The 16,603-nt window shown below is 48.9% G+C and overlaps 1 protein-coding gene across 1 annotated transcript in view; it reads left to right on the plus strand.

Moving 5' to 3' along the window:
- ARHGEF9 (Cdc42 guanine nucleotide exchange factor (GEF) 9) overlaps positions 1 to 16,603 on the plus strand; it is a 51,320-nt gene that overhangs the window by 4,684 nt on the left and 30,033 nt on the right. Inside the window, exons 2-4 of the mRNA XM_010015979.1 lie at positions 4,923 to 5,114; positions 11,668 to 11,847; positions 13,803 to 14,035. Of these exons, the coding sequence (XP_010014281.1) occupies positions 4,923 to 5,114; positions 11,668 to 11,847; positions 13,803 to 14,035 (605 nt within the window). The remainder of the gene's footprint in view (positions 1 to 4,922; positions 5,115 to 11,667; positions 11,848 to 13,802; positions 14,036 to 16,603) is intronic.

Here is a 16,603-nt window from a genome sequence, read left to right on the forward strand (position 1 = left end):
TTTGACCCACTTTATTTTCTGCTGCTAAAGGAGAAGTGCTGGATGGATTGGTGTAAGCATTTAAGGCACTGTTTAGAAGCAGACTCTAACCCCAGAGTCTTGCCTTGGTGCCTAGCAGCTCGTGCATTTTACCGGGTAGGTGGCATTAGCTGTTATTTGTAGGAGCTGACTGCTCTGTATTGCAGGAGTAGCTCTGAGATCCAGCCACATCTTGCTGCCCATCAGCAAGGCAAAAAAAGGCCTTTTTTGCCTTTAAAAACACTGCATACATAAGGATCTTGATACAACAGCGCATCACTCATCTGCTTGTCCATCACCGCAGTCACTGCATCTACTGAGCGCCAGTGGCAGCGGCATCAAGGTGAGGTTTTCCAGAGAAGAGAGGATGGGCTGAAGTGGCCGTCACCTGTGGGACAAAGCAGGACAGTGTGTGCTGCAGTGTCTGCTGCAGTCACTGCCTTCCAAAGGAGATTTTATTCTCCTGTGGCAAATCCAGCATAAAAATAGCTGCTGGTGGAGGTATCGCCCGCAGCAGAGCAGCAAGCCAGGATGTGCTGCAGACAAACAGGGGTTTGTGTTGGGGGTTTAAAGTCAAGCAGCATTTTAGCATCCAGATGGGCTAATTGCAGATGCCGTTATCGTGACAGCTCATGTCACTCAGCTCAGTGTGCACCAGATCCCCAAAGGTTCGAGTGCTGGCACTGGGGCCCTTCCCCATACGGGCTGGCTGTGGGTACAGAACCAGCGGTTTGAGGCCATTCTTTGAAGCAGGCAAACTTGGTACCAGTCTCACAGCCCCGTTCCCTGTTGTCTCCTAAACTGGCCATGAAGGAAGATCTTTCCTCTGGTGAGGTTCTGCAGGAGCTGCTGAGCTTCTGCTCTTCCCTGTTGTGCATCATATGTAGCATCACACAGTGGGGGCTTTGGGGTTTTAGGAGACGGGGAGGGCTGAGCCCTAACTCAGGTGTTTTGGTGGATACAGTGTAGAACATCCAGTTTCTTGCAAGGAAGTTTTACTACATGGTGGAGCTCCAGCCCATGGGAGCCCGTACATTTAAACTGCAGGAAAGGGGGAGTAAACACAGGTCAAGTTCTTTGGAGCTGTTTGTGTTCACCTTTCACAGGTGCAGAGTGTGAAGCTGTCCCTATAGAGTCCCTGTTTTCTCCTCTTCCAGAAAGGAGTGAAGGGTGTTTCCCACCTCAGATAAAGGGAACTTCCTGACGCTGGGAGTGAAGAGTTTTAGAGGGGAAAGGAAGATCTGGAAGTGGGTTTGCTGAAGCTGGGGCGTTGTGGGAAGGACAGAGAAGGTATCGAAGACCCTGTGAACTGGAGGGAAGTGAAGGACAGTGAGGCTGGAGCCAGATTACAGAGAGAGAAGTTCAGGCTGTAGGAGAAAATAGTGGTAGGACCCCAGGAGGGAAAATCTCCTTGCTTCAGCTGCCTTTCCTTCTGCCAAATGTCCTGTTACTTCTCCTGGAAGAGGATACAGGGGTCGATGGTCTGTGTTTTGCTGCAAATGGCATCCCAGCCACAGTCCCACACTTCCCCATGGAAAGGGCGCACAGAAGGGCAGCGAGGCCGGGACTGGCCGGGGCAGCTGCTGGAGAATGGGCAGCATCCCTGTGCCAGGTCCTCACCTCCTCTCTGAAGACAGGGAAAGGGAAGCATCTGCCCTTGGGCGTTTGTAGAGCCCAGGACAGGCTGTGCTTCCTCCCGAGGGCAGAGAGAGGCTGTGCTGGATCACTGGAGAGACACGGAGACGGATGATGTTTTACTTATGCAAAGCTCTGCACCATGAGCCCTACTTGCTTGCAAATAAGCAAGTGATCTTTTTAATCCAGTGCAGAGTCCAACAGAGCATGCATATAAAACAGTGCATGTGGCTGAGAGCAAGGGCACAGCACCAGAGAACCACCAGACAAAGGGAGAGGGGACAAACCCTGCGGCTCATGGGGTGGCTCTGCTGAGCAGGGGTGGTTTGGTGGGTAAACCAGTCCCAAGGCTTTGTGCTGCAGGTTGTTTCTGCAGGGTTCCTGGAGTGACCACTGTTTGGAACCAGGTTTTGGTGAAGGTTGAGCTGCTCACACTGGTATCTGTTACAAAGTTGGTGGTGAGCAGAGATTCAGTGGAATGGCAGCAGCTCTCTGGAAGGATCTGCCTGTATCATTAATCTGCCACCTGATTTAATTGTGAGCTGGAATCCAGAATGGCACATTATCTGCTAGTTTTGTCCTTGTGAATATCCAGTGGAAGGAGATTAATAATCCAGATGGCTGGTAAAATGTTTGTTTTATCATGCTTTGTGATTATTATGAGACTGTCAGCCCTCAGAGCCTATTCAAGTAAAATGTCCTCTATATACAGTGTGTGCATTCAGCAGTCTAAATATATAATAATTACAGGTCAGCTCATGTTGGAACGGTGCCATTTGGTGATTTTATGCACCATTTGGGGATAGCTGCAAGTTGATAAATCACATTTCTACAGATTTTATATCATAGAATGGTTTGGGTTGGAGGGGACCTTAAAGCTCATCCAGTCCTAACCCTCTGCCATGGGCAGGGACACCTTCCACTAGACCAACTAGATGGTTGCTCCAAGCCCCGTCCAGCGTAGTGAACACCCTACTTACAGGTAACTGTGGACTGGGCTAAAATAGGAACCTTTGCAGCATTGTCTGAATCAACTAAATATGACATTTAATGTTACTGGGAAAAACCAGTGTCACCCCCAGTTTGCCTCTTCCACCTTCCTGTCGCCTGCAGCACACCACCCTTGTGGTTTGAGCGAGCAGGGCAGTGAAGCAGAGAGGATCTGGCCCGGGGTGGTGGCGTTGGGTCAGAGGACACATTAACACTTAAGGTGCAGCCTTCCCTTGCCCCAGAGCAGCCCAGCTCCTTCCCAGCACAGGCACAAGAGGATTTGAGAGCTGAAGTTGCAAACCCAACTTGTACTGTATCGCATCAAAGGTCTCTCTGGCCAAATTATTGCTTATGGATCATGGAATCATGGAATGGTTTGGGTTGGAAGGGACCTTAAAGCTCCTCCAGCTCCAACCCCTGCCACGGGCAGGGACACCTTCCACTAGAGCAGGTTGCTCCAAGCCCCTGTGTCCAACCTGGCCTTGAACACTGCCAGGGATGGGGCAGCCACAGCTTCTCTGGGCACCCTGTGCCAGCGCCTCAGCACCCTCACAGGGAAGAACTTCCTGTTATGAGTGCAAGAGTTTGATGAGCTCAAAGTGATTCGTCCAAGTCCGTATTTCAGGGTGTGCATGAACTTTCTGTGCCCTCCACTTGAACATAAAGTCTGTCAGCCTCAAAAATATTCATGACAAATGTCACTGGTAAGGTGGATTATCCCTTTAGAGATGCAGAGAGCCTCCACCAGTTGAAGTGATTGGCCCAGGGTCAGCAGCAGAGCTGCCAAGATACCTCATCTCTGTGAGTCATGGTCCAGACTGCAAGTGATCCCCTGGAAGAACGATCCTCGCTTGAATTAGGTGGAACTTCAGAGGTTAAGACAGGAAGCAGGAGTGTTTGAGCAGCGCAGTGGGATTAATCCTTTCAGCGGCTGAGGCTGCAGAGTGCGGGGACGAAGCGCGTTCGGCGTCCTCTGCTGCTGATAAAATTGCTGCATGTTTTTAATCTAAAGTAGAAGTCGTCTCGATTAGAACTGTGGGGTTTTTTTCCTTTTGGGAACATGAATCCTAGCAGGAAGGAGCGAAAATTTCATTAAGGAAATAAGCAGGTCTCCCGAGATTCCCAGATGTGGCAGCGGGGAGTGTTCCTGCAGCGCACAAAAGGCAAAGCAAATTCTGAGGGTTTCAAAATTCATGAGCGTTTGCAAACTTGCTATTTGCCTTCGAGTTCCCAAGCCTGTAGGATTCCTGCTTTCAAGCTTTTCCCTCTACTGGTATTAGATCTGTCCTGCTTTATTTTGTAAATGAAAATGGAATTTTCTCTCATGATCACTTGACTTCAGGAGGTTGAGCTTTATAAATCCAAGTTCTCTCTTAGTTTACACGTTCAATGTTGTGGGTTTTGTTTGGTGATGGAAAGAAAGTGCAGTGTGCTGAAAACGTACTGGTCCTTTTCAGGGATTTGGGGGGAATTTGTTCCACTTTAGAGTGTTCAGTGCCCAGGGGTGCTTGCACCCCATCCACAGCTGCCCTCAGCCCCCAGGTCTGAGGAGGCTTGTTCAGCCGCTCTGATCTCTGTGTGGTTCAGGGATCACCACCTCAGGATGCTGAGATTGGGCATTTGCCCGAGTGGAAAGGCTCTTCATGTGAAATGATGAGGAAAGCTGCTGTGAAATGAAAATCAATGCTCATTCACAAATCCTGGCCTGGGAGGTTTACAGAAACAGCAGTGCCACAACCCGGTCAGCCTGGGCTGCCGGACACGTTCCTGCAGGTTCTGAACCAGGCGCATCTGGACCTTCTGAGGTGCACCTGTAAAGTGCAAAGGGCTTATCCCTCCCCCCAGAGGTTTCCTCCTGTTTGGACAGACCCCAGCTGGTGATGTGTGGGAACTGGCCAAGCAGGGCTGTACCCCAGTAACTGCCATTTCCTGTGGTTGCTCTGTTTTATCTATGTCCATCCTGGCTCAGAGCACTTGACAGCATCCAACAGTCCAGTTACATTTCACATGATTATTTTATATTTGGGACCAAAACTGCCAACACTTGAAATCCCTTTGCTTAGAAGGGGGGCTTGGCAGTGTGCGGGGAACCACTGGGGGCTGGTTGCCCCGTAATTGAAAAGGGACTGTCTGGGCTGAAAGCTGCTGACAAGAGCATCACTCTAAGGAGGAAGTTGGTCCAGTATCTCCCCATGGCTTGCAGCCCAAGACCCAGCCTGCTTTCACTCGTTGGCTTCCTGATGCTTTAAGCCTGTTTCTCTCCCTTCTTCCCCTCACAGCTATGGGTAAACCAGGAAGATGGAGTGGAGGAGGGAACCAGCGACGTGCAGAATGGCCACTTGGATCCAAGCGCCGACTGCCTGTGTCTCGGCAGGACCGTTCAGAACCGAGACCAGATGAGAGCCAACGTCATCAATGAAATCATGAGCACGGAGCGCCACTACATCAAGCACCTCAAGGACATCTGCGAGGTACATGGGGGTCATGGAGCTGGGCTACTGCAGCAGGACGTGGGGTGGGCTCTTGACAGCTGTGGTCTGGGCTTGTCCTTGGGCGATGAGGGGAAAAGGTGCAGTGGGTTTGAGTGCTGTGTCTAACAGAAGGAGCAGTGTCTGTCAGTAAGGATTGATATGCTGGATCTGATCATTACCCTGAGGTTGTATTAACTAAAAATACAATTTTCTGACCAGTTTTCCATACCTCTTTGGCTAAACAGTGATGAGGTTGAGTTCCTTCGAGCAGTCCTCTTAATTAAAACCTAATGCCATCTACTTTTGAACTTGTGATTGAGGAAATGAGGCTGTAATTAAACCAATCAGTTACCCATTTCATCTGTGTCTTTCATACTGGGTTCACAATTTCCCCTGCCTCAGGATGGCCCCCATTTGCCTTTTCTTATGGTGAGACTGAGAGCAAAATGTTCTCACCATAGGAAATGAAGTATGTTTTATCCCGTGTAAGGGGAACAGCAAGCAAATGAGCTCTGGTAACTGACACAATGCATCCTCAACTTGGTTCTTCCTCAGTTAACCTCTGCCACCCCTTACTGTCCTGCAGTGTACAGAATTAGTGCCATGAGCTGAGCCCAAAGCACAGTGCATGTGGTGCTGGGTGTTCAGGAAGCGGAATGCACAGTGTTGCAGGACAACTTGGGCATCCTGTGCAGGGGATACATTTATCACTAAAGGCAGAAGTTTGTTAGCACTAGCACTAAAGCCTGTGGCTTTCAGCTCATCCCTCTGAATGTCTGGGATTTAGTGAGCCTGTGCCCGGTCTTTGCAGAGTCAATGTGGTGAAGCCCCTTGGGAATTCTGCTTAGAAACATGTCTTCTTCCTCCCTTCATACTGCTGCTTCCCTACTGACGAGGCAAAGCAGCCGTCCAAAAAGCATCTGTGACGCTTCTCAAAGATGGAAGAGTCTTGGGATTTCAGTTTGGAAACAAATGAGCTTAATTTCACTGTGCTATTTCCGTCAGAGGGCTTTGCACTGAGGAAGGGAAGAACTGCAGGAACTTTTCCACATGTTGTTTCTTTTCCTGCATTTGCTCTTTCCTGATGAAAAACTAAGTAAGGTCCCTTCCAACTCTAACCCTTCTATGAGGTGTCCCTGCTCATGGCAGGGGGGTTGGAACTAGATGAGCTTCAGGTCCTTTCCAACCTAAACTATTCTATGATAAATAAACCTTAACATGCATTTCCCAGCCATGTCAATCTGATTTTACCAAATCAGATTCTCAGGAGGCAGAGGTAGGTGTAGCTTCAGTGATGACTGTGGGGCAGCACTGATTTATAGCACCTAATGATATGTCCCAGATAGGAAAGAGATCTCTTAAGGCTCGTTCTTTACTCTCTATGATGCAAAATAACATTGAGGGGATAAATCTTACCTCCAGGCAGAGCACCAGGAAATGATTCAGCTGCTTCTCTTAAAGAAGGCAGAGGATTGACATGGACTATCTCATCTGCAGAGTGAGGGGCTGTCCCTTGCTGGAGAGAGCCTCATTGTGCTCAGTTTAATCAGAGCAATCCGTTTGCCTTGAGAAGGCTGGGAGACAGCTCAGTCAGCCCAGGCACTTCAGCATTGCATGACGAGACTGTTTCTGTTTGTGCATGAGAGGAGAGGGGCTGGAGGTGGGGAGGCAGGGGCTGGTTTGAGCTGCTCCCCGTGCTGCTGGAGGGAGGTGTGTGCAGGCGTTGCTTGTGCTGAGGAACAAGTGGACACCCAACAAGTGCTGGTGACGGCGGCAAATTCCCCTCTTCCCTCTGCTCTTTATTATAAGGTGTCAGGACAAACAGCAGCAATATGACGTATTGGAGGGGATGAAAGAGGAGTTCTGGCTGGGTGGTGAAGGCTGAGCCTGATTTAGTGCTGGGTTTAGCAGTGAGCAGTTACACTCTTATTGCTGAGCTACAATGAATAACAAATCCCAATACCAGTGAGGCACCTAAAGATGTTACCAGAGGACGCAGCCCTTGCTAGGTGATTAAGAGCCCTCCAATTGCTCTTCTCTGCTTCAAGATGTATTTCCACTACCTGCTACTATATTATTATAGACCATGTTATTATTCATAATCCCCGTAGTTCTGCCAAGTGAGGAGCTCATGAGCTCGCCAGCACCAGAATGAAATGACCTGTGCAAGCCAAGACCTGCAGGAAGCAGCTGGCTTGGAGGGGACCTCCCTGTCACACAAAGCCACTGCCCTGACCAGTGCTGCTGCTGTGTCCTGGCTCAGAGCACAAAGGCCCTGACTGCTGCTTGGTGAAAGAGTTCTGTGAAGATTCTTATTAAGGATAAAATGTGGAGTGTTCCCTGGGTTGCATTATCAGGAGTGGATGGATCCATATTCTGAAACACAGCCAAGAAGGAAAGAAAGAAAAAAGGATTTATCCTTAAGGAAATATCCAGCAATAGGAATTTTAGGCTTAGAGCTTAGGAAAATCATAGAATCCTAGAATGGTTAGGGACTGCAGGAGGCTCTCTGGATGGGTGGGGATAGATCCACTCCATAGATCTATTTCCCAGTGTGCTATTTGTAGGTGTTTTTCACTGCCTGCTTGTGCACACCCTGGTTTTGTGTTTTGGAGCTGGCTGCTTCTTGCCCTTTAGAGGAACAGGCTTGTGTTCCTGCTGGACTCCAGTTTATGTTTTAGGTGGGCCCCAGTGCAGTCACAGCGCCTGACATTCAGTGCTTGCTCTAGATCAGTATTTGAACAAGTGCTTTAGAGTCCTGACTGCCTGGGACCAGGCATGGCTTTAGTTGGCTTTTTCAATCCAAACAGACTCAGCTTTGTTCTTCTGCTTGTTTCTGGTATGTGCATATCGGCACAGTGCTTACCTGGGTGCTGTGAGCACTGCTCTAGAGAGCAGTGGTTTTATAGCCCAAATGGTGCTGCTGGTCCAAACTGAGGGGTGATCTGCAGGGCAGTGTAGACATCCCCAAATTGGCTCAGAGATGGCAGTAAACTGGAGTATCATCACAGCTGCCTTTGCAGTTAGAGCCTGCAGTGGCTATCATCTCCTCATTCTCTCCTTCACTTTGCTCTCAGCTGGACAAGAAGATGATGGCTGGATTGGCCACCTCTCCTGACTGTCTCTAAACCCACTGTGGGGTGAAGAAAACTTAGCACTTAACCTCCTGCAAATACTTTCCAACTTTGGCCTGTACTTCAGGGGCTACATGGAAAAGTACTTTAAAGAGAGACAGTTTGACAGCTATTTTTAGGTTTTCATTGAGCAAAATGCTCTCCAACATCTGCTCATCAGTCAGTTATCCCTTCTCTGAGCAAACCTGACGGGATGAGCAGAAGGAAGATGACATTGTTTTATGTAACAGAAGTAAATTTACTGGAAAAACTCTGCAGCAGCCTTCTAGCTGGCTCTTGCTGCCTGTTCTATATAAATCTTCAGTCTCCCCTTTGCTGGCTTTTGCTGGAAACCAACCTTCCAAACCCACAAGCTGGATAGAGGATAAGACCTGGGAACTCTGTGTGCTCTTCTCTTTTCTTTTTGCTGTGGTTTTATAGGTGCCTGTTCAGAAATGTGCTGCTTCAGCTTCTCCAAAGCACGTGGCTCGGGTGAAGCAATGAACCAGCACAGGGAGGACAGGGAATGTTCAAGACAGTACGTGCAGCCAATAGCAACCCCAGGGCTGAAAGATGTTCCCCTAAACCATGCAGGGAGCAAGTTCAGAGAGCAGTGGGAGAGGGGGGAAGCTGCCTTGCAGGCAGCCTGCAGCAGGGCAAAGGTGCAACACAAACACCTCGCGGCGCTCACTCAGTGCTGCTGGCTCCAAAGCCAGTGTCGGAAGGAGCCTGGCCCCAGGGGCAGCTGCACATCTGCTTTCTTTGGGTTTTATCTGAGATAAGCAGGTAAACATGAAAAGCAGCATGGAAAAGACATTCCGTATTGTTCCTTGCTGGTTTGAATCCGTATTTGTCCTGCAACGTGGGAACCAGGCTGCTCCCATTCCTCCTGGCCTTGAAAAATGAGAGGGGAAACCCAGGGAAGTGAGTCATCAAGGAGCTCCTGGAAGAAGAGAGACCTAGATTTAGTACATGCAGAAGGTACTCCACAACCCAAGCTTCTCAGCTGAAAAAGCCAGGAAATTCAGGGTAGTGGCATCCTTCTAGCAAAGCTGGACATCACAGAGGTTGGTTCTTTGCCAGGTCGGCCAAAGTTGCATTTCCCATTCATCTCTGTGAAGTTCTCCCTCCCAGGAACCACATGGTGAGGCTGAAGGAGAGTTTATTATAGTGTTCCAATAGTTTGCATTGTGGCCCAGCAGCTGCATGTCACCAGCTGGCGGTTCCTCTGTGTGACTAAGCATCTAGAGTGCCCAAATATAGCCTTCAACTGGAGCTGTTGGCATTTTTTCTCTTCATTTCTTTCTCTCTTCCTATATAATAAAGGCAGCCAAAGTCATCTCATGAGTCCCCCTTGTTATTTCTCTTCAGTCAAGAGGCCACAGTCCAGACCAGGCCAGCATCTGATATTTGGCCTTGCAAAGTTTCCAGTCTAGATGGTGCAGGCAGGTGAAGCACAGGGGGGATGAAGTGGTTTACTCAGTGTCAGTGACAGAGCCAGAAATTCAGCCCAGACACCCAGAGCCTCCATGTGTCACCCTCTCAGCTCAACCACATGTGCTTCAGGCAAGTGTGTTTGAAGAAGTCCTCATGATTGAAGTCCTTGAAGATGCTCTAAGGGTTGGAGCATCTCTCCTGTGAAGACAGGCTGAGAGAGCTGGGCTGGTTCAGCCTGGAGAAGAGGAAGCTCTGGGGAGATCTTAAAGCAGCTTCAGTGCCTAAGGGGGCTACAAGAAACCTGGAGAGGGGCTTTGGACAAGGGCCTGTAGGGACAGGACAAGGGGAATGGCTTGAACCTGCCAGAGGGGAGATTGAGATGAGCTCTGAGGCAGAAGCTCTTCCCTGTGAGGGTGCTGAGGCGCTGGCACAGGGTGCCCAGAGAAGCTGTGGCTGCCCCATCCCTGGCAGTGTTCAAGGCCAGGTTGGACACAGGGGCTTGGAGCAACCTGCTCTAGTGGAAGGTGTCCCTGCCCGTGGCAGGGGTTGGAACTGGATGAGCTTTAAGCTGAAGTGGTGAGTTGATGGGTGAGGCAGGGTCAGCACAACAGGAGACAGGCACAACTCGGTGTGTTACCCTTTTTGCCAGAAGATTGATCTCTTCAGTCTTTTTGGGTCAGGAGATCTTGAGAGCAGAGCTCGCCTACCAGTTTGTGTTTGTGTGGTGTCCAGCTGAGCTCAGGCTCAGTGGGCTTCGTGGGCTGGTGGAGAAGCAGCAAGGAGGATGTTTATTACTGCTCTGGACACTGTGTCCGTGCAGGAGATCTGAATTGTTTCCAAACCTCCTGCAGGTTCATTCTGTGATTCTGGAGAATTTACTGAAATTCTCCACATCCTGGTTCTTCCTCCCTCTTTCTCCACTTGACTTTAACGTGTGTAGACTCAGTAAGGGAGCCTGCTGTGTACAGAGAAGGATACAAAGCCTTTCCTTCTGTCCTACTGGAAAAAGGAAGAAAAGCAGTGAAAGACGATTGTTGAAACAACAGGAGAAAAATCCCCTCTCGTTTTGCACTGTTTGGAGTATCTGCACTACTGGAATGCAGGGCACAGCAATGCTGCTGCTTCCTTCTACGTGGCATTGATCAGCAGCTTGGGCTGCTCCCAGTGGCCTCCCTTGCCTGGGCAAGCCAGAACTCCTACCCAAGCTACTGCATCGCCTTTGGGCTTCCCGACCATCACACAGGACAACAGCCCTCCTGCTTTGGTCTCGGACTCAGGAAGATGAATAGTTGGGGGGATAAACCCTGTTGCCTCCCAAGTCAGGGAATAACTTCAGGAGTGTTTTCCTTCAGCATTTTACTGGGTGCGGAAACAGTGAGGATGGAGAACCCTCCATACCTGCTTCCTGCACCAAGGGACGTTAATAGACAGTCACACATTAATAGAATCCCAGCCTGGTTGGGTTGAAGAGACCTTAAAGCTCCTCCAGTTCCAACCCCTGCCATGGGCAGGGACAGCTTCCACTAGAGCAGGTTGCTCCAAGCCCCTGTGTCCAACCTGGCCTTGAACACTGCCAGGGATGGGGCAGCCACAGCTTCTCTGGGCAATAGAGTGTTTCTCAGCATGATTACAGAATCACAGAACTGTTTAGGTTGGAAAAGACCCTCAAGATCATCGAGTCCAACCCAGGCTGTGAAGCTCTGTGCATACTGGGTCTGGTGCGTCCTTGGCAAGAGCAGTGCTGTGGGTCTGCTGTAGGTTGCAGTAGAACTTGCAAAGGAGATGTTGTGTACCAAAAACAGGACTCGTAGTGTCTCAAGGCAGGTTTTGTGTATTGCGTGCTTACTCATAACAGGAGTTGATGGGACTCTCATGTCATAGCAGTGGTTTTTGTTTTCAGAGCCATCTTCTTGGTTTTAGTTGCTGCTTCCTCAAGAGTGATCTGGGAGCAGCCTCAGTGTGTTTGGGTTATTTTATGGGTTGTTCTTTCTTACTCCTTACAGGGTTACTTAAAGCAGTGCCGGAAGAGGAGGGATATGTTCAGTGATGAACAGCTAAAAATCATCTTTGGCAACATTGAAGATATCTACAGATTCCAGATGGGTTTTGTCCGGGACCTGGAGAAACAGTACAACAACGAGGACCCCCATCTCAGCGAAATCGGACCGTGTTTCCTTGAGCACGTGAGTGAATTGGGCAGGTTGGCTGGGGGAGATGGAAGGTGTAAACGGGGAGCAGCAGGAAGAGTCAGGAGGCAGGAACCACTCAGAATGACTTGTGCATCAATGCTGTTCTGGTTACATAGCAGGGACTACTCCACAGCCCTCCATCTACTTCATGAGATGCAGAGAAGGGAGAATTTGAAGTGAAGCAGATAGATGAATAACCCCTAGAACATTTGAATCCCAACACCTTTTCACATCCACCCTTAATCATGTTCAGGCATGGTGTCCCTCACTTACTCCCCACCTTCTTTTACTCTTTAGAGTATGACTTAAACCCACTCACAGGCCAGCCTAATCAGGTCACGGATGGCCAGAAGGTTGGAAGAGGTAAGAGAGTCCAGAGGAGTATAAGGAGGCCATACTTGTGTGTTACACAGAAAAAGCAGAGGAGAGCAAATGCCTGGGCTGTTCACTGTGGCACTGAGATGCACTTGCAGGGGACGAAAACCCCTCAGAGCTTCAGTTGCCTTCCGCTGCAGAGCTGTTGGGCTGGGTGAGGAGGTGCAGCAGGTACTCACTCGCTCACGCTAAGCGCACACTGAACAGGATGGTTTAACTGACCACATCGTCCTGGAGGCTTTGGCCCAGCCCATTGTACTGTTCCACAAGCAACATACTGCAGGAGCTGATAAATTGACCAGTGCTGTAAATATGCCAGGAAATGTCAAGAGAATTACAGTCCTGCAGTTCCAGACTTTCCTTTAGGGAGAATGAAGTGCTGTTACCAGAGCTCAGCTCTGAGGTGCTCCAGCCTGGGAGGCAGATCCTGCACTGTGCTACCTCGTTACTTACAGCCAGGGCTCAACTGGCAAGAGTTCACTTCTTATCAGGGAAATTTCTGATAGACATTCCTGAAACTTCAGCAGGGCATCCCTGAACAGGTTCACAGCGTCTCTGAAACACCACTGATCTTCTAATTGAAAAGCAAGTTGCATGATGGCATTAACATTGCTCATCATTATCAGAGCCTGCAATCTCTGCTGCTTGCTTCCCAAGCAGCATCATGTTCCACCTCTGTGCAGAAAAGATGTAAGAAATCTTGGTGAGAATCAGTAGCTGAAATTTCATGTCTTGAGGCTGTGCTGTCAGTTCATGTAGAGTGACAATAGTAAGAATTACTGTGGTTATTCAGAGCAATATCTGACACTTCTCTGTCATCAGACAGGGGCTGAAAGCTGGCTAATGAATTCCTGATAGATGATCCCTGTTTAGCCATTTGGGGACACTGAGGGATGAGGACATTAAGATCCTGTTATATGGATCTGCAAAGCGTCTTGCTTCTCATCTGCTTCAGAGAGAGAAGGGTGTCAGCTCTTGGTCAGCTGTGAGGATGGGAGAGAAACCAGGCTCTGTTACTCTAGGAAGGCTTTTATGGGACTGTGAAATAAGGGTTGCTGGTCAGCTGCAGCACAGTGGTTAGTGCCTCGAGTTCCCTGGTGGTAAAGGCAGTTTCAAATATACCCAGCTCCTAAACACTTGCCAGGTGCTTCATGATCTTTCAGGGAAAGGGATGTAGAACTAACAAGGTTCTGGTCTTGTACTGCTGAAGGCCAGAGCTCTGCTTTGTTCTACCATAACCTTCTATAAGGTTGTCTTTTATGAAGACAACCCCACCACACAATTCGACACCGAGAACACCCAGAACACTGCAGAGGGCTTCACGTGAACACAGCCTGTACCTACAGAGACCTCAGCCATACATCAGTAGGCAGGTCCCTCTCTGCTTCCCTTTTCCCCAGAGCAACCATGCAGCAGAGAAGTCCTCTAGGATCAGCCCTTCCTCCTCCTGCTTAGGATGTTCTTTCTTCTTCAGTTGTAACACGTTCTTGTTGGCAATCCGGGTGATTGACTGCTCACAGCACTTGTCTGACATGTACCCTCCTCTGTGTGTATCCTTCTCCTGCCTCTCACAGCAAGATGGCTTCTGGATCTATTCGGAGTACTGTAACAACCATTTGGATGCATGCATGGAGCTTTCCAAGCTGATGAAAGACAGCAGGTACCAGCATTTCTTCGAAGCGTGTCGTCTGTTGCAGCAGATGATTGATATTGCCATAGATGGTTTCCTTCTGACACCAGTGCAGAAGATCTGCAAATACCCCCTGCAGCTCGCAGAGCTACTCAAGTACACTGCACAGGATCACAGGTACGCTGGTCTCCTCCTACACCGAAGGGCTCTGCTCACTGCTGCTTCACGTGGCCTCTGCACACACACAGGGCTGGGGTTTTGCTGTCCAGCTCTTCTCCTCATGACATCTATAATAAATTGAAGCAGGGCAAAGGTTCAGCATACAGTTAGAAAGCTTCTCAAAGCGCCGATTCTCAATGGAGCCAAACTCATCTCTGTTATAATCAGACATGTGAACTAATTACCCTTGGATGTACTTTCTGATGCTACCAGTTACACTTGAAAAATTACCTAATTAGCATTCAGTGGTGAAAGGCTCCTTCCTTTGTCCTGAAGAGGACCTCAGCACATAGCAAGTAGAGGGGCAGGATCTGCAGCTCAGACTCCATCATGCTCAGATCTGGGGAGAACCCAGAACTTGCTCTGCTTTCAGCCTGATTCCACCTCTGATTTTGCCACTGGCTTTGGCTTCAGAGGAGCACCCAACAGTCTGATTAATTCCCAACATTTCCAGGGTCTCTTGCTGCTGCTGCTGAGGGCTATCAACCTGACCACCTGACTTAGTGTAAACCAGGAGTAGTACCTATGATATCACTTGTGATATACTGCTATGAAAATAAGGTGAAATAAGAATCAGGCCCCCTGAGAGCAGATTTTCTCCTGCCTCGCCAATACGCTTTCTTTTTCCAAAACCCATTTTAAAGGAAGTGCTTCAGAGAACAGAAAAGACCACAGATCTTTCAGAAACTTCTGCAAGTGTTTGATTGGTTTTGTTTTTCCCCAAACCCAGCTCTGGAAGTGCAGAGAGATGTGATATGAGCAAAGAGATGCATTTGCTTTGACCTGGTTCATGAGTTTGACTGATTCTTGCTAGCTGAACGCCCAGTTCAAAATCACCAATTTGGACATGCATTTGGCTTCAGATCCAGTTTCTGGTTTTTCTCTTCATAACAAGACCAAATCAATCTTGGAGTCGACTCATGGGAACACGAGGGTCTCAGAAAGCAGCTCTAGGATCCCAAATGTTGTGGCTTTTTGTCCTTACCAGCCCTGTGATGTCCCCACAGTACTTACAGTGTCAGTTCAGATGCGGCTTTACAATGGGAACACATAGGGAGCCTCAGAGAGAAGAGCTCTGTGTTTAAAGTGACCTTCTCAGAGCTGTTTGGTAGCAACACCAAAGGGGATGTGGACAGTGCAATTACACAAGGGTTGGGTTATTTGGGGAGTCCGTTCCTTTTTCCTTTGGGATGTTTTGAAAACAAAATGGGGTGAGTTGTACCACACTTCCCTGGGGTTTAGCTCCTCCGATTCAAGTGTTCAGAGAGCCTGGGAGGGACTGATCCTGCAGGAAACCCAGCTCACATCCCAGACAAGCTCAATGCCACGAGTGAGGAGAGCGAGGCACAGAGAATGCGTTACCACCAGATGATTCTGCACTGGGGCTGTGCAGAAAACCTGGGCTGCAGTGGTTGTCTGCTTCATCTACAAGTATTTTCTGCTTTGGGATTGGGGCTGAGATAAGCAAAGCCTGAGGTGGGAAAAGCAAATCATCGCGGGGAACATCATGATGTGACAATATAAGACACTGGGAAAGCCAGGTACCTGCAGGCTGGGACACCACCAGGGTCACCTATGAGCAAGAGAAACTGAGAAGCCTTCTGGGTAGCTCAGGGGCACATTAACCAAGTGTTAAGTTGCCTTCGTGCAACAGTGCTCACAGTGAGGTTGCAAGTTGGAAACTGAAGCTAGAAAATTACAGGGTGGACTAATACCATGAAGCCAGGCTCATCATTGGCTGAATGAGGAGTCTCTTAGGCACTCTGATTAGAGTTTAATATGTGAAAAATACTGTTTAGATCACTTCAACCATTTATAGAGTAAGGCAAAGCTCAGAAAGGACCAGGAGTGCAAATGAAAGCAAGTATGTTCGCTTCATCTGGCAGCGGGGTGTTATGTTCTGTTTCTTTTTCTCTTCCTCTTCACTAACATCAGACTTGTAGAGCTGTGGATCTTCCCTGCACCAGGACAGCAGAGCTGAAACAGGAAACCTGACCACTCTCCCCCACATTAGCATGTGATGTTTGGCAGGAGTCTAGACTTGCATTCTGATTGAGCCCTGGGAAGTGGTCATTGCAGCCCCAGTATAATTGACAGACCGTTTCTATACCTTCATTTCATAGTTAACCGTATCCCATTATTATTTCACCGGCCAAATGCTTTGCTTCTGTTATTTTTCCTCTGAGTTTTTGCCAGCTCTGCCACAGGCATGGGCCAGGAGCCCAAAAAGTTCAGTCATGACTCTTCCTTCATTACTGCATGAGGTTTGCTCTTCAAACATAACATTAGAATTAGTGAATTAGCATTACCCAGATGAAACCCAGCTTGGCTGGCACCGGCCCGCCCTGCGTGGAGGCAGGCACAGGGGTGTTTCAGAGCCTGGCTGCCTTCAGCTGCTGTTGTTTTGAGACTGCTTTACTGGAATGTTTCACAAAGCCACATCTGTTCACCTCTCAGAGATTCACTGCAGCTTAATAGGAATTAAATACATGAAGGTGTGTGCTTCCTGGTGTCCTGAGCATTCCT

Source organism: Nestor notabilis, unplaced genomic scaffold, assembly GCF_000696875.1.
Source record: "Nestor notabilis isolate BGI_N333 unplaced genomic scaffold, ASM69687v1 scaffold14176, whole genome shotgun sequence".
NCBI lineage: Eukaryota > Metazoa > Chordata > Aves > Psittaciformes > Psittacidae > Nestor > Nestor notabilis.